General features: G+C 38.2%; 1 protein-coding gene across 1 annotated transcript in view; it reads left to right on the forward strand.

The window, feature by feature from the left end:
- The window catches only part of FMN2 (formin 2), a 381,705-nt gene that overhangs the window by 119,301 nt on the left and 237,994 nt on the right, over positions 1-24,410 (forward strand). The window contains exon 6 of the mRNA XM_039464306.2: positions 162-306. Within this exon, the coding sequence (XP_039320240.2) occupies positions 162-306 (145 nt within the window). The remainder of the gene's footprint in view (positions 1-161; positions 307-24,410) is intronic.

Raw genomic sequence — 24,410 nt, forward strand, 5'->3', positions numbered from 1 at the left:
ATGGTGGTCTTAAAGAAAAAGAGTATTATTTCCTTGTTATCTTTCTTCTTTTTCTTGACCTCCCTCCTCCTGGCCTTCCTCCCTCCCCTTCTTCCTGTTTGTGCTTACTGTGAGGTAGTTTGGTTGGATGGCTGTTTTATTGTTCTTTTATTTAATTTTAGAGACTCCGGTACTTCACTTATTTGGGAAAAAATTGAAGAGCCATCCATAGATTGTCACGAATTTGAGGAATTATTTTCTAAAACTGCTGTAAAGGAGAGAAAGAAGCCTATCTCAGATACCATCTCAAAGACGAAGGCTAAACAGGTGAGTATTTTTGTGCTTTGTGAAATTGGGCAGTGTTTCTGGCATACCTGTGAACTGTCATTAGAGAAATCTTTGAAATAGTTTTTGGGCCGTGTAAACTCCATGGACCTTAGGCAGATAGCAAAGGTTGGAGCTTTAGAACGTGTGGTTAAGACAGACTAGCTCAAACAGAACAACACATAATCATCTCCATCCAGTGTTAACGTTCCGACTTTTATTTGTTACTTCATAATACATATTTCCAAAATCTCAGCCATTGTTTCTTTCCAGAATTAGTTGCCTAGAAATAGATTTCACTTGATTTATATCCATCTGAGTGCTCCTATGGATGGAAAGAAAGGAAGGAGTGGGCAAAAGAAAACAAGCAAGAAATCCAATCCTTAGTAACTGATAATGTGTTTGGTATTTTGTTGCGTTATATCTGCAGTGGAGGCCATTAAAATCCAGTTAAACAGTCACACTGTACTTGAACTGTGGAAGAGAGACCTCGTATCCATTTCTGACCTCTCCATTTTATGTTAGATTCTTTGATCTAACCTGTGACATTTTGAGTCATAAAAAGAAAGATGGTGCACTTCGAGAAAAACACTTCCAAGCAAAAATTTTCAGCTGATATATCCATTGGACTTGTCGTAAAAGGCCATTGTTATAAGTTTCTCAAGGGTGTCATTTGGAAGGTGGAATAAAACCTCACGGGAATGAACTCCAGATAGAAAGAATTGCTAATAGTGTCCGTTTTTAGCCTGAAATAGAGAGTGGCTACATTTCTTAACTTCTGCAGGGTGGCAAAAAAAGAGGACTTGGAAGTCAAGGAATGGCAAGCGCTCAGTCTTAGGAAGCAGAGAGGGAAAAAAGAGGCTGATATCCCCAGTGTTCTCACCCAGTAGCCCCATAGGCGTTCCAGGAAGTGGGGTGATTCCTTGAATTTTTGCCTCTGACCTGAAAGTAGTAGCTAGGCACATGACCTGGAGTTGTTTCCATTGATTTTTTTTTTCAGAACAGACAGTTTTCACCGGACAGACACTGCCAAAGCCAGCCAGGAGAAGATGGATTTCAATGGGACAGTTAGACCACTGAAACCCGTAGTTGGCTATTAATCTGAGAATAATGCAAACCCCAACATTATGCAGTTAAATTCTTTTAGAAATGTTTAATGCATTGTAGCTGGTCGCTGGTGACCTCAGATCAGTAACTGTAGTAAATGAGATGGTACCTGACACGTTGTAGGCACTCAATAAATGTTTATTAAATTAGTCAGACTACTAAGGGATGAGGACTTTATAAATATCAGTGGCGATGCCCAGTAGTGATTAAAAACCAGAAAGTTACTCATTTCATAACAGTCAGTAAGTCCAGGGTGACAATGTTATGAGGAGTAATGGAAAACCATGTTTTCTCTGGCAGAGATAAGTATTTTAAACATCTTTTCCATGGTATATTTACATATAGTACACTGAAGCTGAGTCATCACAACTCTTCTTTTGGGTTGTGTCAGAGATGTGAATTCTGTCTGGGAGACGAATATGGGTGGGGTTTATGTCGGTTGAGGAGCATCAGGGAGCCAGAACTGTCACCCGACAAATGTATAGATGTGGCATGGAGAATCTCTTGTCCAGGGGCTAAATACTCAGAATATTGAGCCATGCTCTCCCTGTTCCCAGCACCACTTTTTGGGGAGGGGGCGCTAAGAGAATACAGATAAGGAAGAAGCCTCCCAGGATGCCCAAGGCTGTAGGATTTCATGCTCTATTTGATATAGTATTAAGTTTTTAGCTTGCTGAAATATGATTTACATCTAAATCATCAAACTTCAAATTAAACTATTTGGCATGAAGGGCTCTCTTTGCATATAAACAGTGCCTCTGTGTTGAGCATCATCATCTTAAGATAATCTCCTCATTCTGTCATGAAGGCATTTCATAAATTGTAGGTAAGAGACTTTGCCAATGTCCTGGTTTGTGTTTATTGATAGTGACGCTACTGTTGACCTTCAGCCTCAAACAAGGTTTATGGGACAGTCTCCATCAGGACTCCAGATAAACTTATTCAGCAACTCCTTGGCCTGGGTCTTGGTGCTGAGCTCTGTATTTCAGATCTGTTTTTGAAGGGATAAAATATTTTTTTAAATGTGTATTAGAGAAAGAGTGATGGATTGCTGAAGAAACCGTTTTATTTAACTTCATTGTATTTGGAAGACAAATCTGTCTATTCCATTTACTTGAGACATTTAAAATTTTGTTTAAGGAAAGTGTATTTTCAGGATGCATGCAAATTGTTCCCCTTTTTATGGGAAATGTACACTGATTGCGTGTCCAGACATTTCGGTACCTTATGATTCATTTCCAGTAAAATTAATAGCCTTTAATGCTGTGGCATATGTTTATGGAGGTATTTCAAGCGATTCTTCTTATATACAATGGAAGCTGGAAGTTCTGTTTTTGTTTAAATATTTAAAAATAGCCAAATTATTTTTCTGTGATCTGTCTTCTCCTTGAAAGTAAGACTGTGGTTGAATGCAGTGGTATTTAATGAGGTGCCTGTGCTGTTTTTACTGTCATGGCAAAGACATTTTCAGTGTGATAGTAGAAGAATCCTCAGCTGGGCACATTGCCGTTTGGCATAAGGAGAAAGAGGATTATTTTCTCTGGATGCTCACACTAATAGAAATGAAGAATATCTTTTATTTCCAAATCCTTTTTTCTCCAAAGAACTTAAGACAAAGCATTTTATATTTGACTCATGGAGCATGAATTTAGGTTTGTCCTATGATGATTTCTTCATTTATCCTTTTTTATTTTGAAGTATTAAACAAAAGATTAGCTGAGAGGGTACATAGAAGTTTATCAGACTATAGTTTGACACAGTTTTTCCTAACCAAATGAGTGTGGCACTTTGATATTAGAGTTGTCTAATGAAGAACACCGTTTCTTAAGGTATAAAGAGGAAAATAGAAAAAGTGATCTCATATGATGTTCATGTTTAAGTATTCACACACCTGCCCACTTTTAAGGAAGGCTGTAGGGCCAGTAAACGTTTAGTCCAATCTCCTCCCTATTTCCAGGGTAGTTCAGTGATTATTAATGTTGGTAATGACCCTAAGGGGCCTCAGGATCTTTGGTGATCAAATAAAGTCTATAAAGTTTAACCTGCTGTGTGCAGTGTCTCAGACCTGTAATCCTAGCACTTTGGGAGGCCAAGGCAGGTGGACTGCTTAAGCCCAAGAGTTCAAGAACAGCCTGGGAAACATGGTGAAATTCTGAAATCTACAAAAAATATAGAAATTAGCTGAGTGCAGTGGTGCACAGTTGTCATCCCAGCTACTTGGGAAGCTGAGATGGGAAGATCACCTGAGTCCGGGGAGGTTGAGGCTGCAGTGAACTGTGGTCATGCAACTGCACTCCAGCCAGGGTGACAGAGTAAGACCCTGTCTCAGAAAAAAAAAAAAAAAAGAAAGGAAAAGAAAATTTAATCTGAGCTCTTTAGCAGGAAAGTGAGAGAATTCATTTTGGAGTGATTTTGATCATAAGGGTTGCCTAGTGTCTGGTTAATCTTGTATCAGATAATGTCACAAGGAAATATATTTCGGTAAACACAGTTGTAGTAGTAATAGTAATAATTATTACAAAAGTAATTACCGTGGAAACCACTAGTCATATTGTGTTCATTACTTACCATGTATTAGTTATTGTTATTGGCACTTTACTTATATCAACTCCTATAATGCTCCTATCCTACGAGATTGGCACCGTTAGCCTCAGTTCATACTATGGTTCATGGTACAGAAACTTCAGGTAGGAGATGCAGAGGAATTCAGAAATGTTTCCAAGCTGGTAAGGGGCTGAGCTCAGGTTGAAACTCCAGCCAACTGGCTACAGAGCCTCTGCTCTTCCTAATTAAGTGATAATTATGGATGTAGAATATTTTATATGAGTCTAAGTACAGTATTTTATATGGAGACCAGAATATATACTTTAAAAAATGAATTAAATACTTAAAAAAAAGAATTTGAATGCATATTGGTTTTTCTTATATGTTCAGTATTTAAATGACTGTGATTTAAAAAAAAATTGTATGTGAGACACTTTGAAAACCTTTATGATGTTTTAGCCGATTTCTTTTTCTTTTTTTTTTTTTTTAGACGGAGTCTCGCTCGGTGCCTAGGTTGGTGTGCAGTGGCGCAATCTCAGCTCACTGCAACCTCCCCCTCCCCCGTTCAAGCGATTCTCCTGCCTCAGCCTCCCAAGTAGCTGGGATTACAGGGTGTGGGCTCCCATGACTGGCTAATTTTCGTATTTAAGTAGAGATGGGGTTTCACCATGTTAGTCAGGCTGGTCTTGAACTCCTGACCTCAGGTGATCCACCCATCTCAGCCTCCCAAAGTGCTGGGATTACAGGCATGAGCCATTGCGCCTGGCCAATATTTTAGCAGATTTTGACAAGTACATAAACTGTGATTTCATCAACGTGACGTCTGCCCAGTTAAATAAAAGTTTGCGTGGTGTGAGATTTAAATACATAAGCTTCTATGAGCAGTAAAAATAAGAGCCATTTGCGTGTGTGGCATATAAGTTAAAGGCAGGCAGCCACTGTGGTTAAACCTTGCCAAATGTGAAGTGATGCTACCTTTCATTTATCCCATGGTACAAAAAGAATCATCTTTGTAAAATATGTCATAGGTAAATAATGTCTAATCATGTTTAAAGGGTCTATAAAGGAACCTGGTACCCAGAATGTAAATTTGCACACGGAATTCAGCAAGAGTGAATAAGAAGAATCTGTTATTTTTTAACAAGTACATAACTGACATTTGTCACCATTTAATGCAACACAGTGAAATCTCTCTGTGGGTTTCTTCTGTTTATCAGATTAAAATTCTTTGCCCAAAGAATGGGAGAAAAAGTATTTATAATAGTTAGATATTCATTGGACTTTTAGCCTCTGGAAATCTGATTAGAAAAATAGATAGTTAAATCTGCTACTTATTATAAGAGCAGGTAATAAAAGGATTTGTTAGAATTCACATTTCTTACAGATACTAACTTTAAAGAATTAGATATTTGATATCACATTCAGTCTTTCCATTGTGCTTGATGACTTAACCCCTAAAAAAGACTTATTTAAAATGTTGTAAAAATTTGTAATAATGATGGAAAAAGAAACATTCATCATTCAGCTGCTCTTATATGGCAGTACATAGCACAGTACCTCTAAGTGTTCTTACGGGAAGCAGTAATTGCCAATCAAAGGCTTCTTCCTACTATGTTGTGGAATTTAGGAGAATGTGGATGCCATGCTTCAGCTACTTCCCACTGTGTTATTGGCTGCTATGAAAGGAAAAAGAGACTACATATTCTGTCTGTGATCTGTGCTGCAGTTATACTTATTGCAGATATTAGTTTTTAGATTAAAAACTGCTTTGTCGTAATCAGTAGATATTTCAGTGCCCACAGAGTGACAGACTGAATGATAATCTGAGTTATAGAAGCCTAGTGTTTTGTGTTAGTGTTAATTTTTCCAGTTGCAGTTGGCAAGGGTGTGTTTTGGTTGATTTGAACAGTTATATTTGTCTTATGACCAAAGACATAAAATAATGTCTGAAACACTAAATATCTTATAATAAGACCTTTAGATTTGTTTTGGGGATACACAATAAACATTCGGTACTTTGTAACTTTTAACATCTGCTTTTAATAGAATGCATTTCTATTTCAAGCCTTAAAAATATATTTACATAGAAAACCACATCAAAATACAAAACTATAATTAGACAAACATAGGTTTTGTGGAATCTGGATTTGTTTAAGATGTTGAAAGATTTATTATTTTTTTGAGGATGCTATTTCTATAACTATTTGTAGAGCATACCCAATCAATTTAAGGAATGCAGTAATATTAACCTCTATTTTTAAATTTTCTTTTAGCCAGTAATATTGTTCTTATTCTTCTAAGTAAATGACTAAAAATAAAAAATAGCACAAATCCACCAGCATAATATAAAGGAAATGTAATTAAGCTAATGATCCTTCACCTTGCTAGATTATATATTAGGGATATTATATTTGGGTAATCAAGACTTGGAATTGCATACAATTTAATCATAGTGTGGAAGGTAAATTCTTTTGGATTTTGTATTCATATACTGTGATATCAAGATTCTGTTGGACTAAATATACAAGAAAGGGGTGTTAATTTTTTTTTTTTTTTTTTTTTTTTTTGAGACGGAGTTTTGCTCTGTTGCCCAGGATGGAGTGCAGTGGCATCATCTCGACTCACTGCAAGCTCCACCTCCCAGGTTCAAGTGATTCTTCTGCCCCAGCCTCCCAAATAGCTAGGACTACAAGCATTAGCCACCACGTCTGGCCAATTTTTTCTCCATTTTTAGTAGAGACGGGATTTCACCATATTGGCCAGGCTGGTCTTGAACTCCTGACCTCTTGATCTGCCCACCTCAGCCTCACAAAGTGCTGGGATTACAGGCGTGAGTGATTGTACCCGGCTGGGGTATTAATTTTTAATGACTAGAATGTTCTGTTTATTATTCATAGGAATTGAGGAAAGAGTCTAGAATAGCATATAAATGCTGTTTGGAATGCCAGACACAGTGGCATGCACCTGTAGACACGCCTACAAGGTGGGCTGTAGTGTGCTATGACTGTGTCTTCGATAGCCACTGTCCTCCAGCCTAGGCAACATGGTAAGACCTCATCTCATCTCTAAAATCAATTTAAAAAAATTCTCTCTGGAGCAGATGATAGGGGAGTGTTTTCTCAGCACAGCCAACGTGGAGTGGAGCCCTTATTGCAGAGCGCCCTCTTTAGCTTCACTGGATAAACTAAAGTGAGTACTTTCACTGTTGCACCCTTTTTTGATCTGATGGCAGCACAGTTGATCCATTTCAGAAGAGAGTACAGCAGAGGAAATGAGCTAAATATACCAGAAAGGGCACAGAGGTTCTCTGGAGGGCTAATTTATTGTGGAACAACCTAAGAGAGACAGTTTTGAGTAATTCAAGTGACTATACTTGAATTAGTTTTCAGGTTTCATGCTATGTACTAAAGATAGTGCAGACTGTGGGTGGTCAGAAGTTGAATAGCATATATAGGCTGGACTTGGGATAAAGGCTGTGTGGAGGAGACGTGACTTCAGATGGGCCTTGAAGAATTTATTTGGTTTAGATATGTAGAGAAGATTAAGGGCTGATTTTTGAGAATAGCACCATGAGTAAAGGTTTCCCTGCAGCTTATTTAAAGATAGAATAAATCAGTCATCACTGTAGCAGCCTCCCCTGTGTGCTTCTGTCTGAGAGTTTTAAGAATGTGAATGTAGATGATTTATATTCATTTCTCTCAGCCAATGTGTTTTCTTCTCATCCTCCTACCCAGCCTTCAGGTTTGTCATATTAGAAGTAAGTGCAAGAACTGAATTTAGATTAATTGGACCTGAAGCTTATTTTGGGGTCATGATGTGAAACAGCAGAATGTATGCTTTTTTACCAAGGACAGCAGCAGGATTTGGGATAATTCCAGAGCAAAGGCGGATTTTATTCCTTGTTTGATCTACATAGTCACAGTTACGATAGGTTCTACCTTTTGCCTGCCAGAAGGGATGCTGGTGATGACACTAGTCAGATTATTCACAATCAACTTAGTGTGACCTCTACCGAAAAAGAGCTGCTGTTATTTGAGGGCATAAGTTTAAGCCTTAGAAAAATAAATGAAGTTCTTATTTGTGTCTTTAGTTCCTTTAATTTTAAACTTTTTAAAAATTGAAAAATAAACTGTTTCTTTTTCAAAACCGTAGCCATGTTCAAAATGGAGATTTTTTTTCTTTTTTTTGATGCAAGGTCTCACTCTCTCTACCAGGCTGGAGTACCATGGTATGATCATGGCTTACTGCAGCCTTAAATTCCCTGGCTCAAGCAATCCTCTCACCTCAGCCTCCTAAGATGCTGGGACTATAGGTGTGGGTCACCATGCCTGGGTAACTTTTCGTAGGGATAGGGATTTGCCATGTTGCCCAGGCTGGTCTCGTACTCCTGGGATCAGGCAGTCTTCCTGCCTCAGCTTCCCAAAGTGTTAGGAATACAAGTGTGAGGCACCATGCCCATAAAACAAAATGGAGGATTTCTAATATTTCACCTTAATTTTTGTTAAATGTTAATTTATGAATCTTTAAAATTAATTTATGACTTGAAACTATCTGAATTATTACTTTAGCAAGTTGTCTGGAAGAGGGTCTTCTCTAGATAGTGAGGAACTTGGTGGATCCTCTCCCCAGTAAAACAACAATTTAACTGGTGAAAATTGTAATAAAAAATCATTTAAAGTCTCTGAAAACTGTCCTAAAGGCACACAGGAAATGGAGAAACAGTCATTCAAGAAAATCTACTAAAACTCAGAACAGCAAGAGTCTCTGACAGTTGAGCCATAACCTACTCCATTACCAGCCACCGTCAACTCTGCTCTACTCTGGACATGTGTGGCCAAGAAGACTGTCATTCTCTCTCTTTCTCTGCAACTCTGTCTATGGCTATGATTTTACTCTAGGAGAGACAGAATGCTGACATTTCTAATTTCTTCAGTCTCATGTTGAAGAAGCTTTATAGCAGGCAAGCATGGAGAAGTATGAAAGAGACTTTTGAGAAGGGCTCTTTAGGGATCACTATTAACTGTGGAAGTTGGGAAGGAGCATACACACCTGCTAAGCTGCACCCACCCAAGAGCAAACCGAACAAGATGTAGTGCACCCATCAGAGCATTCCCTAACCTTTTACAGATCCATCAAAACCAAGTGGAAGCTTCACTGATACGAATTTTAAACACACTGTGTTACTGAAACACCAGGGGTTCAGTCTAGTTCCTGCTGCTTGCTGCACAGAAAGCCAATCACTGAGACAACAAATATTGCCAATGAAGAAGGCTTTAATGGTTGCTGCAGCCAAGGACATGGGAGCTCAGTCTCAAATCCATCTCCCTGACTGACTAAAACTAGGGGTTTACATAGCAGGGGAGAAAAGTAACAATGTGTAAGAAAACAATAACTAGCAAGTAGCAAGGAAGGAGACATGAATGAGGGGTCTGGTGTGGTGAGCTGATGCTCTTTAGCGGCCTGAAGGTGCTTTTCTGAGGAAGGAAATGAGATAAAACAAATGTCAGTTTCAAATACTAAGACCAGATGGTTGATTTCTATGTTTGTCTTTTAAAAATTATTATACTTTAAGTTCTGAGATACATGTGAAGAATGTTCAAGTTTGTTACATAGGTATACATGTGCCGTGCCATGGTGGTTTGCTGCACCCATCAACTTGTCATCTACATTAGCTACTTCTCCTGCTATCCCTCACCTATATCCTCACCCACTGACAGGACCCTCCCTGTGTCCATGTGTTCTCATTGTTCAACTCCCACTTATGAGTGAGAACATGTGGTGTTTGGTTTACTCTTCTTATGTTAGTTTGCTGAGAATGATGGTTTCCAGCTTCATCCATGTCCCTGCAAAGGATATGAACTTATCCTTTTTTATGGCTGCATAATATCCCATGGTGTGTATGTGCCACATTTTTTTTTATTCAGTCTATCATTGATGGGCATTTAGGTTGGTTCCAAGTCTTTGCTATTGTGAACAGTGCTGTAATAAACATATGTGTGCATGTGTCTTTATAGTAGAATGATTTATAATCCTTTGGGTGTATACCCAGTAATGGGATTGCTGGGTCAAATGGTATTTCTGGTTCTAGATCCTTTAGGAATCACCACACTATCTTTCACAATGGTTGAGCTAATTTATACTCTCACCAGCAGTGTAAAGGTGTTTCTATTTCTCCACGTCCTAACCAGCATCTGTTGTTTCCCGACTTTTTAATGATTGCTATTCTAACTGGAGTGAGATTGTATCTCATTGTGATTTTGATTTGCATTTCTCTAATGACAAGTGATGATGAGCTTTTTCTCATGTTTATTGGCTGCATAAATGTCTTTTTGGCCACATAAATGTCTCCTTTTGAGAAGTATCTGTTCATACCCTTTGCCCACTTTTTGATGGGATTGTTTGATTTTTCTTGTAAATTTGTTTAAGTTCTGGATATTAGCTCTTCGTCAGATGGATAGATTGCAAAAATGTTCTCTCATTCTATAGGTTGCCTGTTCACTCTAATGATAGTTCCTTTTGCTGTGCAGAAGCTCTTTAGGTTAATTAGGTCCCATTTGTCAATTTTGGCTTTTGTTGCCATTGCTTTTGGTATTTTAGTCATGAATTCTTTGTCCATGCCTATGTCCTGAATAGTTTTGCCTAGGTTTTCTTCTAGGGTTTTTATGGTTTTAGGTCTTACATTTAAGTCTTTAATCCATCTTGAGTTAATTTTTTCATAAGTTGTAAGGAAAGGGTCCAATTTCAGTTTTCTGCATATGACTAACTAGTTTTCCCAGCATCATTTATTAAATAGGGAATCTTTTCCCCATTGCTTGTTTTTGTCAGGTTTTTCAAAGATCAGATGGTTGTAGATGTGTGGTATTACTTCTGAGGCCTTTGTTCTGTTCCATTGGTCTGTATCTCTGTTTTGGTACCAGTACCATGCTATTTTGGTTACTGTAACCTTGTAGTATAATTTGAAGTCAGGTAGCATGATGCTTCTAGCTTTTTTCTTTTTGCTTAAGATTGTCTTTGCTAAATGTGTTCTTTTTTGGTTCCATATGAAATTTAAAGTAGTTTTTTCTAATTCTGTGAGGAAAGTCAATGGTAGCTTGATAGGGATAGCATTGAATCTATAAGTTACTTTGGGCATTATGGCCATTTTCATGATATTAATTCTTCCACCCATGACCATGGAATGATTTTCCATTTCTTTGTGTTTGCTCTTATTTCCTTGAGCAGTAGTTTGTAGTTCTTCTTGAAGAGGGCTTTCACATCCCTTGTAAGTTGTATTCCTAGGTATTTTATTTTCTTTGTAGCAATTGTTAATGAAAGTTCACTCATAATTTGGCTCTCTGTTTGTCTATTATTAGTTTATAGGAATGATTGTGATTTTTGCACATTGATTTTGTATCCTGAGACTGCTGAAGTTGCTTATCAGCTTAAGGAGATTTTGGGCTGAGATGATGGGGTTTTCTAAATATACAATTATGTCATCTGCAAACAATTTGACTTCCTCTCTTCCTATTTGAATACCCTTTATTTCTTTCTCTTGCCTGATTGCCCTGGACAGAACTTCCAATACTACCTTGAATAGGAGTAGTAAGAGAGGGCATCCTTGTCTTGTGCCAGTTTTCAAAGGGAATGCTTCCAGTTTTTGCCCATTCAGTATGATATTGGCTGTGGGTTTGTCATAAATAGCTTATTATTTTGAGATATGTTCCATCTATACCTAGTTTACTGAGAGTTTTTAGCATGAAGGAGTGTGGAATTTTATCAAAGGCTTTTTCTGCATCTATTGAGGTAATCATGTGGCTTTTGTCATTGGTTCTGTTTATGCGATGGATTGCATTTATTGATTTGTGTATGTTGAATCAGCCTTGCATTCCAGGAATGAAGCCAACTTGATCGTGGTGGATAAGCTTTTTGATGTGCTGCTGGATTTGGTTTGACAGTATTTTATTGAGGATTTTCACATCAATGTTTATCAGGGATATTGGCCTGTAATTTTCTTTTTCTGTAGTGTTTCTGCCAGGTTTTGGTATCAGAATGATGCTGGCCTCGTAAAATAAGTTAGGGATGAGTTCTTCTTTTTCTGTTGTTTGAAGTCATTTCAGAAAGAATAGTACCAGCTCCTTTTTATACTTCTGGTAGAAATCAGCTGTGAATCCATTTGATCCCGGGCTTTTCTTGGTTAATAGGCTATTAATTGCTGCCTCAATTTCAGAACTTCTTATTGGTCTATTCAGGGATTCAACTTCTTCCTCATTCAGTCTTGGGAGTGTGTGTGTGTCCAGGAACTTATCCTTTCTTTTTTCTAGATTTTCTAGTTTGAGTAGAGGTGTTTATACTGTTCTCTGATGGTAGTTTGTATTTTTGTGGGATCAGTGGTGATATCCCTTTTATCATTTTTTTATTGTGTCTATTTGATTCTTCTCTGTTTTCTTTATTAGTCTGCTAGCAGTCTATCTATTTTGTTGATCTTTAAAAAAAAAAAAAACGCTCCTGGATGCATTGATTTTTTTGAAGGGTGTTTTGTGTATCTATCTCCTTCAGTTCTGCTCTGATATTAGTTATTTCTTGTCTTTTACTAGCTTTTAAATTTGTTTGCTCTTGCTTCTCTAGTTCTTTTAATTGGGATGTTAAGATGTTGATTTTACTTCCTTCCTGCTTTCTCTTGTGGACATTTAGTGCTATAAATTTCCCTCTAAACACTGCTTTGGCTGTGTCCCCGAGATTCTGGTACATTGTGTCTTTGTTCTCGTTTGTTTCAAAGAACTTACTTATTTCTGTCTTAACTTCGTTATTTACCCAGTAGTCATTCAGGAGCAGGTTGTTCAGTTTCCATGTAGTTGTGTGGTTTTGAGTGAGTTTCTTAATCCTGAGTTCTAATTTAATTGCACTGTGGTCTGAGAAACTGTTGCATTTGCTGAGGAGTGTTTTACTTCTAATTATGTGGTCAATTTTAGAATAAGTGTGATGTGTTGCTGAGAAGAATGTATATTCCGTGGATTTGGGGTGGAGAGTTCTATAGATGTTTATTAGGTCTGCTTGGTCAGAGCAAAGTTCAAGTCCTGAATATCCTGGTTAATTTTTTGTCTCGTTGATCTGTCTAATATTGACAGTAGAGTATTAAAGTCTCCCACTATTATTGTTTATGACTTATGGGAGTCATATATTAAACTTATGGGAGTCTAAGTCTTTTTAGGTGTCTAAGAACTTGCTTTATAAATCTGGCGCTCCTGTATTAGGTGCATATATTTAGGATAGTTAGCTTTTCTTGTGTCATGGATCACTTTATTGTCATGTAATGCCCTTCTTTGTCTTTTTTTGATCTTTGTTGGTTTAAAGTCCGTTTTATCAGTGACTAGGATTGCAATCCTTGCTTTTTTTGCTTGGTAAATATTCCTCCATCTCTTTGTTTTGAGCCTATTTGTGTCTTTGCACGTGAGATGGGTCTTCTGAATAGAGCACGCTAATGGATCTTAACTCTTTATCCAGTATGCCAGTCTGTGTCTTTTAATTAGGGCATTTAGCCCTTTTACATGTAAGGTTAATATTGTTATGTGTGAATTTGATACTGTTATTACCATGGTAGCTGGTTATTTTGCCCATTAGTTGGTGCAGTTTCTTCATAGTATTGATGGCCTTTACCGTTTGGTATGTTTTTGCAGTGGCTGGTACTGGTTTTTTCTATCTGGTTAGTGCTTCCTTTGGGAGCTCTTGTAAGGCAGACCTGGTGGTGACAAAGTCTCTAGCATCTGCTTGTCTGTAAAGGATTTTATTTCTCCTTCACTTATGAAGCTTAGTTTGGCCGGTTGTGAAATTCTGGGTTGAAAATTCTTTTCTTTAAGAATGTTGAATATTGGCCCCCACTCTCTTCTGGCTTGTAGGGTGTCTGCAGAGAGATCTGCTGTGAGTCTGATGGGCTTCCCTTTGTGGGTAATCCAACCTTTCTCTCTGGCTGCCCTTAATGTTTTTTCCTTTATTTTAACCTTAGTGAATCTGACAATTACGTGTTTTGGGGTTGCTCTTCTTGAGGAGTATCTTTGTGGTGTTCTCTGTATTTCCTGAATTTGAATGTTTGCATGTCCTGCTAGGTTGGGGAAGTTTTCCTGGATAATATCCTGAAGTGTGTTTTCCAACTCGGTTCCATTCTCCTCATCACTTTCAGGTACACTGTCAATTTTAAGTTTGGTCTTTTCACATAACTCCATATTCCCAGGAAGTTTTATTCATTTCTTTTCATTCCTTTTTCTCTAATCTTGTCTTCATACTTTATTTCATTAGTTGATCTTCAATCACTGATAGTCTATCTTCCACTTGATTGATTCAGCCATTGATAGCTGTGTATGCTGCATGAAGTTCTTGTGCTGTGTTTTTCTGATCCATCAGGTCATTTATGTTTTTCTCTAAACTGGTTATTCTAGTTAGTAATTCCTCTAATTTTTTTTCAAGGTTCTTAGTTTCCTTGCATTGGGTTGGAACATGCTTATTTAGCTTGGAGGAGTTTGTTGGTACCCACCTTCTGAAGCCTACTTCTGTCAATTGGTCAAACTCTTTCTCCACCCAGTTTTGTTCCCTTGCTGGTGAGGAGTTGTGTTCCTTTGGAGGAGAAGAAGTGTTCTGGTTTTGGGAATTTTCAGCTTTTTTGTGCTGAATTTTCCTCATCTTTGTAGATTTATCTACTTTTGATCTTCGATGTTGGTGAGCCTCAGATGGAGTTTCTGTGTGGACCTCCTTTTGGTTGATGTTGATTCTGTTCCTTTCTGTTTGCTAGTTTTCCTTCTAGCTGTCAGACCCCTCTTCTGCAGGTCTGTTGGAGTTTGCTAGAGGTCCACTCCAGACCATTTGCCTGTATCACCAGCGGAAGCTGCAGAACAGCAAAGATTGGTGCCTGTTCCTTCCCCTGGAAGCCTCGTCCCAGAGGGGCACCTGCCAGATGCCAGCCAGAGTTCTTCCATATGAGGTGTCTGTTGACTGCTGATAGGAGGTGTCTCCCAGTCAGGAGGCATGGGGGTCAGGGACCCACTTGAGTAGGCAGTCTGTTTCTTAACAAAGCTTGACCACTCTGCTGGGAGATCCACTGCCTTCTTCAGAGCTGGCAGGAAGTAATGTTTAAGTCTTCTAACACTACACCCACAGCTGCCTCTTTTTCCAGGTGCTGTGTCTCAGGGAGATGGGAGTTTTATCTATAAGCCCCTGTTGAGGCTGCTGCCTTTCTTTTAGAGATGCCCTGCCCAGAGAGAAGGAAGCTAGGGGGGTAGTCTGGCTACAGTGGCTTTGCAGAGCTGCAGTAGGCTCCACCCAGTTTGAACTTCCCTGCAGCTTTGTTTACACTGTGAGGGGAAAACTGCTGACTCAAGCCCCTCCCCTCCACAAAGCCTGAGTGTCCCAGGTTGACTTCAGACTGCTGTGCTGGCAGCAAGAATTTCAAGCCAGTGGATCTTAGCTCGCTGGGCTCTGCGGGGGTGGGATCTGCTGAGCTAGACCACTTGGCTCCCTGGCTTCAGCCCCCTTTCCGGGGGAGTGAATGGTTCTGTATTGCTGGTGCTCCAGGTGCCACTGTGGTATGACAAAAAAACTCCTGCAGCTGGTTCAGTGTCTGCCCAAATGGCCACCGAGTTTTGTGTCTGAAACCCAGGGCTCTGGAGGAGTAGGCACCAGAGGGAATCGCCTGGTATGCAGGTTGTGAAGACTGTGGGAAAAGCATAATATCTGGCCTGGAGTGTACAGTTTCTCATGACACAGTTCCTCGTGGCTTCCCTTGGCTAGGGAAGAGAGTTCCCTGACCCCTCACACTTCCTGGTTAAAGCGATGCCCCACCCTGCTTCGACTCACCCTTTGTGGGCTGCACCCACTGTCTAAGCAGTCCCAGTGCGACGAGCTGTGTACCTCAGTTGCAAACGCAGAAATCACTTGCCTTCTACATTGATCTTGCTGGGAGTTGCAGACCAGAGCTGTTCCTATTCAGTCATCTTGCCTGAAAGACCAATTTGTATGCTTATCAAAAAGGTCAGTCTATGGGATTTTTGGGTGAGTTTCAATATCTCTGCTCAAACACTGACCAAACAATAAGCTGTTCTGACACAGGTGCAATTCCTAAAAAACCAGGCTTAAAGGTAATATCACAGTCATCTCTGGTCATCTGAAAGCTGTGTACATGCCCAAGCCTATACCCTCACAGGAGCGATTGGAGAGAGAAAAACCCAGCTACTAGTTTCTGGATGAATATGGTAGAAAAAAAAAATTGATAAATTCCCTGAACTGTGACAGCAGACTCCTGGGCGTCCCTCGGCCCTAGTTGTTAAGGCCCCTGGGTCCTTAGGGTTTTACCATTAAGAACAGTTTTTCACTGATAAATGCTTGATGCCCATTCAGAGGTGACCCATAGGTAGCCAGACTGAAAGATTAAAAACATGAAGAAAAAATGTGTACGGGAATGTCAGGCTGCACACTCAGCCAGAAATAGACTTCACTGAATGAGTCTTGTGAAGTAACTAAGCAAATAAATAAGCAAACCAGAAATACAAGAAGCTCTAGGGCAGAGAAGGGAAAATCAGTATCTAGAGTTCATAAAATATAATACCTGCAATGTCTAGTTTTCAACAACAACAAATGCAAGTCATACAGAGAACAGGAAAGAGAGGCCTGTACACGGGAAATCAGGCAACAGAAACATCATTCAGGGTGTTAGACTTAACAAAGAACTCAAAGTACCCATTTAAAATATCTTCAAAGAACTCCAGGCAGCTATTTCTAAGGAATCAAATAAGATATGAGGATGCTGTTTCATCAAGTAGGGAATGCGAATAAAGAGGCAGACATTATAAAGGAATTCTGGAGTTAAAAATACAGTTACCAAAATGGGAAAAAATTACTAGGTGATTTAGCAATCAATTTCTGATGATGGAAGAAAATATTCAGCAGACTTGAAGATAGATCAATAGAGATTACACAATCTGAAGAACATACACAAAAAAGAATGAAAAACTGACACAGCCTCAGAAAATTGGGGGGACACCAAACATATGTGAACTATATCGAAAGGAGAGGAGAGAGAAAAGGAGCAGAAAAATATCTGAATGTGTGTGAGTGAAAACTTCTCAACTTTATGAAAAACATTAATATATACATCCAAGAAGTTCAATGAATTCCCTGTAGATAAACACAAAGAGATGCCCCCCCACTACATTATAGTCAAATTGTTGAAAGCTTAAGATAAAAATGTATGAATGCAGTGAAATAAAAAAACGTATCTCATACAAGGGAACCCCAACAATACTAACAGCAGACTTATCAGAATTAGCGAAGGCCAGAAGGCAGTGGGATGACATTCAAAGTGCTGCAAGTGAAATTAAGCACTGTTTCGTAAACCAATCATCTTACATCCAGTAAGAGGTTTTCTAAAATGAAGACAAAATACAGACATTTCCAGATGAGCAAAAACTGAGAGAATTTGTTGCTAAAAGACCTGCCTTTCAAGAAATAGTAAAGAAAGTTCAAGTTGAAAGTAGATGATGTAGTAATTTGAGATCATACATACAAAAACAAGGAGCACTGGTAAACATTTTTTATCTGCACAAAACATAGTATAATTACGTAGTTCACTTAAGTGATATTTTGTGGCTGCAGTGAGCTATGATCATGCCACTGTACTCCTGCCTGGATGTTAGAGTGAGACCCTGTCTCTAAAAAAGAAAAAAGACAAAAGTCGATGAACATTTCAATATCTGAAGAAACAGTGTTTGCCAAATCCTGCACCCTTTAGTGATAAAAACACTGGGGAAAAAAATACGAATAGAAGGGAGTTTGCATAGCTTGATCTGTGAAAAACCCAGGGCTCACATTGACGAATGGATGATTTTCAGGAAGAAGACAAGGACATTCATTGTTGTCACTTTTGTTTAACAATGTGCTAGAGGTTCTAGTCAAAGTAGTTATGCAAGGGAAAGCAATAAATGGTATCCCGTTGGAATGGAAGAAGCAAAACATTTTGCAGATGACATGATCTTGTATGTAAAGAATCCTAAGGAATTCACTAGAAGAAACTAGTAGCTGTAATAAAGAATCTCATTGTATTTCTAGACATTAGTAATTATCATTGTGAAAATGTAATTAGGAAAACAACTCCCTTTGCAGTATTTTTAAAATGAATAAGATACTGAAGTATGGATTAAAAAAAAAAAGTACAGGATTTTTGCACTGAATCTAGAAATCATGGTTGAAAGAAGTTAAGGAGGATTTAAATAAATGGAACATGCCGTGGTTATGGTTGGGAAGACTTAATACTGCCAAGATGATGATACTTGCCAAGTTGTCCTGCAGACTCAACACCGTGTCTAGCAACATCCCCACCACTCCGCCGGCATCATTTTTTTTTTTTTTTTTTAGTAAAATAGACAAACTAATTTTGAAAATTCATAAGAAAAATCAAGAATCTCAGAATGGCCAAAACAATCTAGCAAAAGAACAAAGTTGGAATCCTCCTAATTTCAAAAGTTATTACAAAACTATAGTAATAGGACAATGTAGTCCTGGCCTATGAATATACATATTGGTCAATGGAATATATTTGAGAGTCCAGAAATCAATTCCTATGTTTATGGCCTATTGATTTTTGACAGTGATAAGACACTTCAAGGGTGAAAGAATAGTCATGTGAACAAATGGTGCTGGGACAACTGTATATCCACATGCAGAAGAATTAGGTTAGGCAATGGTTTCTTAGATATGACTCTAAAACCACATGTGACAAAAGAAAAAATAGATTGGACTACATCAAAATTAACAATTTGAATCTACAAACAATACATCAAAAATATTTAAAAGACAGTCCACAAAATGAGAGGAAATGTTTGCAAGTCACAAATCTGGTAAGTGGTTAACATCTTGAATATCTCCTACAACTCAATAGCAACAACAATAAAGAAAAATCTGATTTAAAAATGGGCAAAAGGTTTGAATAGAGATTTCTCCAGAAAAGTATACCACTGTTGAATAAGCACATAAAAGAATACTACTCAACATTAGTAGCATTAGGGAAGTGAAAATCAAAACCACAGTGTGACACCACTTCACGTGTGCAGACATGGCTGCAATCAAAGAGAAAGGCCGTAGATAGCATGGTGAGGATGCAGAGAAATTGGAGCCCTCATACGCCCGCTGGTGGGATGAAGACAGATGCAGCCATTTGAATTTCTATAGGAATTCCAAGTCTTAGCCTATTTATGCATGTATTTGCTAGTAAAAATTTTTTATGAGAAAGTAATTTTCTGGTAGCACTTGTTACCCGTAGAATGATCATAATATCAGACCATGATTTTCTGGATAAGTAATATAGTTTTCAAGCTCAAAAAAACCTTAAGATAAAATTTTTTTCCCCTAAAAATAAATGATTAAAAGTGTAAGCTGTTTTTAATGTAAAGCACAATATAGTTTTATAGGCAAGAGTTCATTAATCTCAGAAGGAGACATGTATAACTTTTCTATTTGCTTTTGATGGACTGTGATGTTTCTCTTTAGGAGGATGGGCTCTGGGAATACAATTAAAACCCCTCTAGGGGAAAATCCTCACTGGCCTTCCAGTGACTATTCTTGGACACAATCACAACAATCCCCCAGAGACAGATTTGCTGTGTTTATGAAGATTACCTCCACTGTTGTTTTAACATTTGACTGTAAACTAGTTTTACTGCTGATTTTGGTGAAAGTTTTGAAGACTTTCTTCCACCAAGTCCTCATGGAGGAAGGAGGATTGAAAGCCAAATCTAAAGACCTCGGTGTTTTTAATGTACACATTGAACAGACCTGTGTGGTAAAGGAGATTTGCATTATTGAACCTAAATTTGAATGCACAAATTAAAACTGGCCCGTACCCTTTCAACCCCCACGATCCTTCCCCCTCTTTCTCACCTTATCCCTCTCCTTTTCTCTCTCTTTTATATGCCGTGATGTTTGATCCTCTCTTGGTGGTCAGCGTAACTTGCCCTTTATGCTCATATACAGAGTGAAGCCAAACATATTGATCTCTTGGTGACATAGTTAATGATGCCTCCCTAGAAGAGTTAGGACTTAACATGTTGCTAATTATGGTACCGGTGTACTATTTATAAAAAATGACTGTGTTGGTGGTTCTGTGGAATTGTTTCATGTAATAGTGTGCCAGGTTTAAAAGTGAATGAAATATCTGTGCTATCTGTCCATAGCTGACACATTTTAACTAAGAAAATTATCTTTAAAATACCAAGTTTTAGTAAACACGTTTTAAGATACTGTAGTATAAACCTCGCCAACCAAAAGTTTTTAGGAGAGAGGCCAGCACGATGGCTCATGCCAATAATCCCAGCCTTTTGGGAGGCCGACATGGCAGGATCACTTGAACCCAGAAGTTTGAGACCAGCCTGGGAAACATGGTGAGACTGCGTCTCTACAAAAATTAGTTGAGCATGGTGGCACGTGTCTGTAGTTCCACCTACTCCCAGGTACTTGAGAGGCTGAGGTGGGAGGATTGCTTGAGCCCAGGAAGTCGAGGCTGCAGTGAGCCAAGATCATGCCACGGCACTCCGGCTTGGGAAACAGAGTCAGACTCTGTCTTATTTAAAAAAAAAAAAAAATCCCCAATAGCTTATATAAAAGAAAGAGAATAATGCAAATGAAGTGGAAGAGCTGGAAGAGCTGATGTCACCTAAAGCTTTGATGCCACCTAAAGTATTTAAGTATACTTTTTCTCATTTTTTCCCAGGCAGCCATAAAAATCATTTTGTTTTGAGATCTATATTAGCAGGAATGTAGGGCGGCTCTTCTTTAATTGATCCATATGGTAATCTTTATGCATAGTTCTGTATATTTGTCTACATGGATTCTAATGTTGCCATTAAAACTTTTTACAAAACATATATAGGTCACTCTTTAAAGTTTCTTAACCGTAAATATAGTACAGAATGACTCCTTTTTTTCTTTTAATACTCTTCTGTATAATGCTCTTGGTGTTTTTACTTGTGGCCCCTTTTACTAACATTTTGGGTACTTAATTAACCCTAACCCTAACCCCAACCCTAATCCTTGTAAGTAAAGCTTTTCACAATCAGGATGGAATTTTGTCTGCTTTTTCTAGTGCCAGAAAAAAGAAACTAGCATGTTCTTCAGGTACCACTAGAAGCTAGAATTTGAGTTGAAATCCACTTGCAGCTGAGTGCTTTTTAAATTATCAACTTTTCTTCAGTGGTCTAGATCGGTACAAGGCTCCATAGAAATTGGCTTTGAGCTGGTCTCCATCCTTTGAACTGGCAAGGAAAGACACAGTAACTTGTTTTGTTTTGAAAGTCAGGTTGCAGTATTACCCCAGTGATGTGCCAGATTGACTTGGCTGTTGCTTTGTGAATAAAAACTTTGCTATTTCAGTAATGCCAATCTTCTTCTGAATACTACCACACACAAAGCAGGTAGACAGAGAGCTATTACAAAAATAAGAAAACAAAACAAAAACCTCTCTAATTTGGCCATCTCTTTGCATTCCACATTAAGCCTTCCTCAAAATAAAACAATACAAACATGCCAAATATAAGACCAAAACAAAGCTTTTTCCTTTTAAAATGATTGGAAATACATCTTTCTATTTTTCTACCAATACGAGCAAAGCTTGGCTGTATTAAAAAATCTGATCCTTGTAAAACGCAGATGAAGAAGATAATCAGATGACAAGGTGGTTTCAGTTTATTCTGAATATTTTGGTGACTGAAAGTTAAACAGGAAGGAAACAGGTGTAAGTGTAAAATACACAATTTTAAAGCAAATTATAACATTGGCTAAATTAGAATCGTATATTTAGGAGGAAAAACACAGCTTCTCAATAGCAATTTGAAGGCATAGAAATTTGAAGGCCTGAGGTGTTTAATCTGGTATGATTTGTGAGGGGCTTGTAGTAGGTACAGTGGTGACTTGAAATAATAACTGGGTTTGAACCGATTCAGTAGGTTGCATTTTCAAACTTGATTTAGTTTGAGAGATTTTTTCCACCTAAACGGCATAAAGAGCTTACGTAAGGTGGGCTCCTTTGGGTTTATGTTACGCAACAGACGTCTTTGAGCGCTAGAAATAGTGGTTTTGGAGAATTCCCCTTGTCACATTTATCCGGTCTTTTCATCCTCTGAGTTTATCCCTTTTAAAAATTCCTCTGTTCTCCAAAGTATTTGTAGGTACTTCTTAAATTCATTTATCCTCATTGCTTGGTTTCCTTCCTGGTAACATGTTCTATATGTTTTCTTCACTTTTTCAGATAATAGTATTAATTACATTCTCTACCATGAATATCTTAACGTTTATGTTGCTGTATCGCTTCCATTTGTTCATTCTTTTTCTTAATTTAAAATTATGCAACATTATGAAGTTAAAAACCTACTTTTAAAATATTTTTTTCATATACTTACATACTTTTGCAAATCCAGGCCATGTCAGCTTGTAATGTTTCTAAGAGGAAAGAATATATCCCTCTTCACTTAAAATTTTAGATTGTTCAAGAATCTGTACTCTTTTCTGTATTCAGATACAATTAGCATCTCATGTTTGGCAACCAGGATTGCATGCACAATACTAGAAAGAATCTATAACATATGACTCATACCAAACAGTAATTTGTTTGTTTTTAGTTTGCCTTCTTTTTTTCTTAATCCAACTTAATAAGTCATGTTTGCCATTCTTGAGGTTACTAATATGGTTTCACAGATTTCAGTGCCCTGTTTTAATAACCATGACATTCCTTCCTTATAATAGTCTGCTATACATTTTTTCCCCTACTAGGCCACCCAGGACTTTGTTGAATCTGTCATGTCCTCACTGTCTGTCTTACTCATCTTACTGTGGCCTTGCTATTTTGCTCAGATGTTTATTTTATCTCTTCTGTGTGTTTACTCACATCAACACTGTAGTTTTGAAATGTAAGCTGTTGTAAATTTCCAGTGGTTTATTGTTACCCACGCTTTTTAAAAATTCATTCATTCAATGTAACAGGCACTTAATAAATTCAGATTATTAGAAAACTACTGTGTATGGTGGCTGGCTGTGGTAGCTCATGCCTGAAATCCCAGCACTTTGGGAGGCCAAGGTGGGTGGATCACCTGAGGTTGGGAGTTCAAGACCAGCCTGACCAACATGGTGGAACCCCGTCTCTACTGAAAATACAAAAATTATTCGGGCATGGTGGCAGGCACCTGTAATCCTATCTACTCAGGAGAATCCTCCTGCTGAGGCAGGAGAATCACTTGAACCCAAAAGGTGGACAGTGGTTACAATGAGGCGAGATCATGCCATTATACTCTAGCCTGGATGACAAAGCGAGACTTCATCTCAAAGAAAAAAAAAAAAAAGAAAAAGAAAACTACTGTATACGGGTTTATCTTTCTTTTAAATTTATTTCTCAAAGCATTTAAAACGATCTCTTTTGTTAAGACTATTTTATTGATTTTTAAATTTAATTCTACAGAAGTCATCTAGAGGAAGTGACGTATGATTGTGATGAAGACTCATGCTAAGTTTCAGAGAAAAATTCACATTTGAAAGATGTTACTGATTCTGAAAAACTCAATACAGAAATCTTACAAAGAATAGGACCACCTCATTTATTAATTAGGGTTAAGAACCAGCCTATGACATTTCTCCTCTTTCTGTATGTGCATAGGAACAACTAGAAACAAGACGCAGACTGACTCAAACATTGTACACTTCCCCCTCCCTCCTTAACAAGCAAAATAGCCCACTTTAGTGATCCAGAAACTCTGGAAATCTATCCTTTATAGCTATTGGCGATACCTACTGGCAATGATGGTCTATATTTCATAGTTACCTCAAAGTCCCAGGCAGATGTGATTCAGCCTTTCAGATGGATTAAAGGGATATTGGGAGGGATAGGATTTTTGCAGGGCATGCATTCATTATTTCTTAGATCTTTTTAACTGAAAATATATTTTAAACTCATAGATAGCTGTGAGTCTAAATTCATTCCTTTCCACCTATTCCATTCAGACTTCCCTTAAGTTCATAGTGGTGGCTGGTTTTTCTAGGGGGACAAAGCAGAAAAAAAAAGGCAGAAAAAATTCGAACAAATTATTGAATTTTTTTTGCATTAACAACCTCCTCAGGTGACACTCATCCCCCCTACCCTCGCCATGATTCTTACCTTCTTCCCGATGACCCCTGAAAAGAGGAGAAAAAGGTGAGAAGGGCCAAAGAAATTTTACACAGTGGGCAGAACTTCTGTCGGAGAAGATATCAAGGGTGTAGAGATCTTCCAGAAAAGGGAAAACCCATTGTAGAAGAAAGGGAAACAGGCCTTGGAAGGGTGAGTGCACCTGAGCATTGTATGTGAAGATGCTGATTTGTCTCTTTAGCCCAAATCCAGTCTGAGTTTGCATGTCTGTTTCTTTTCTACCACAAAGAGACATATATCATGCTTGCCATAATTGTGATGTTGGACAATAACC

Source organism: Saimiri boliviensis, chromosome 14 (assembly GCF_048565385.1).
Source record: "Saimiri boliviensis isolate mSaiBol1 chromosome 14, mSaiBol1.pri, whole genome shotgun sequence".
In the NCBI taxonomy this organism is placed as follows: domain Eukaryota; kingdom Metazoa; phylum Chordata; class Mammalia; order Primates; family Cebidae; genus Saimiri; species Saimiri boliviensis.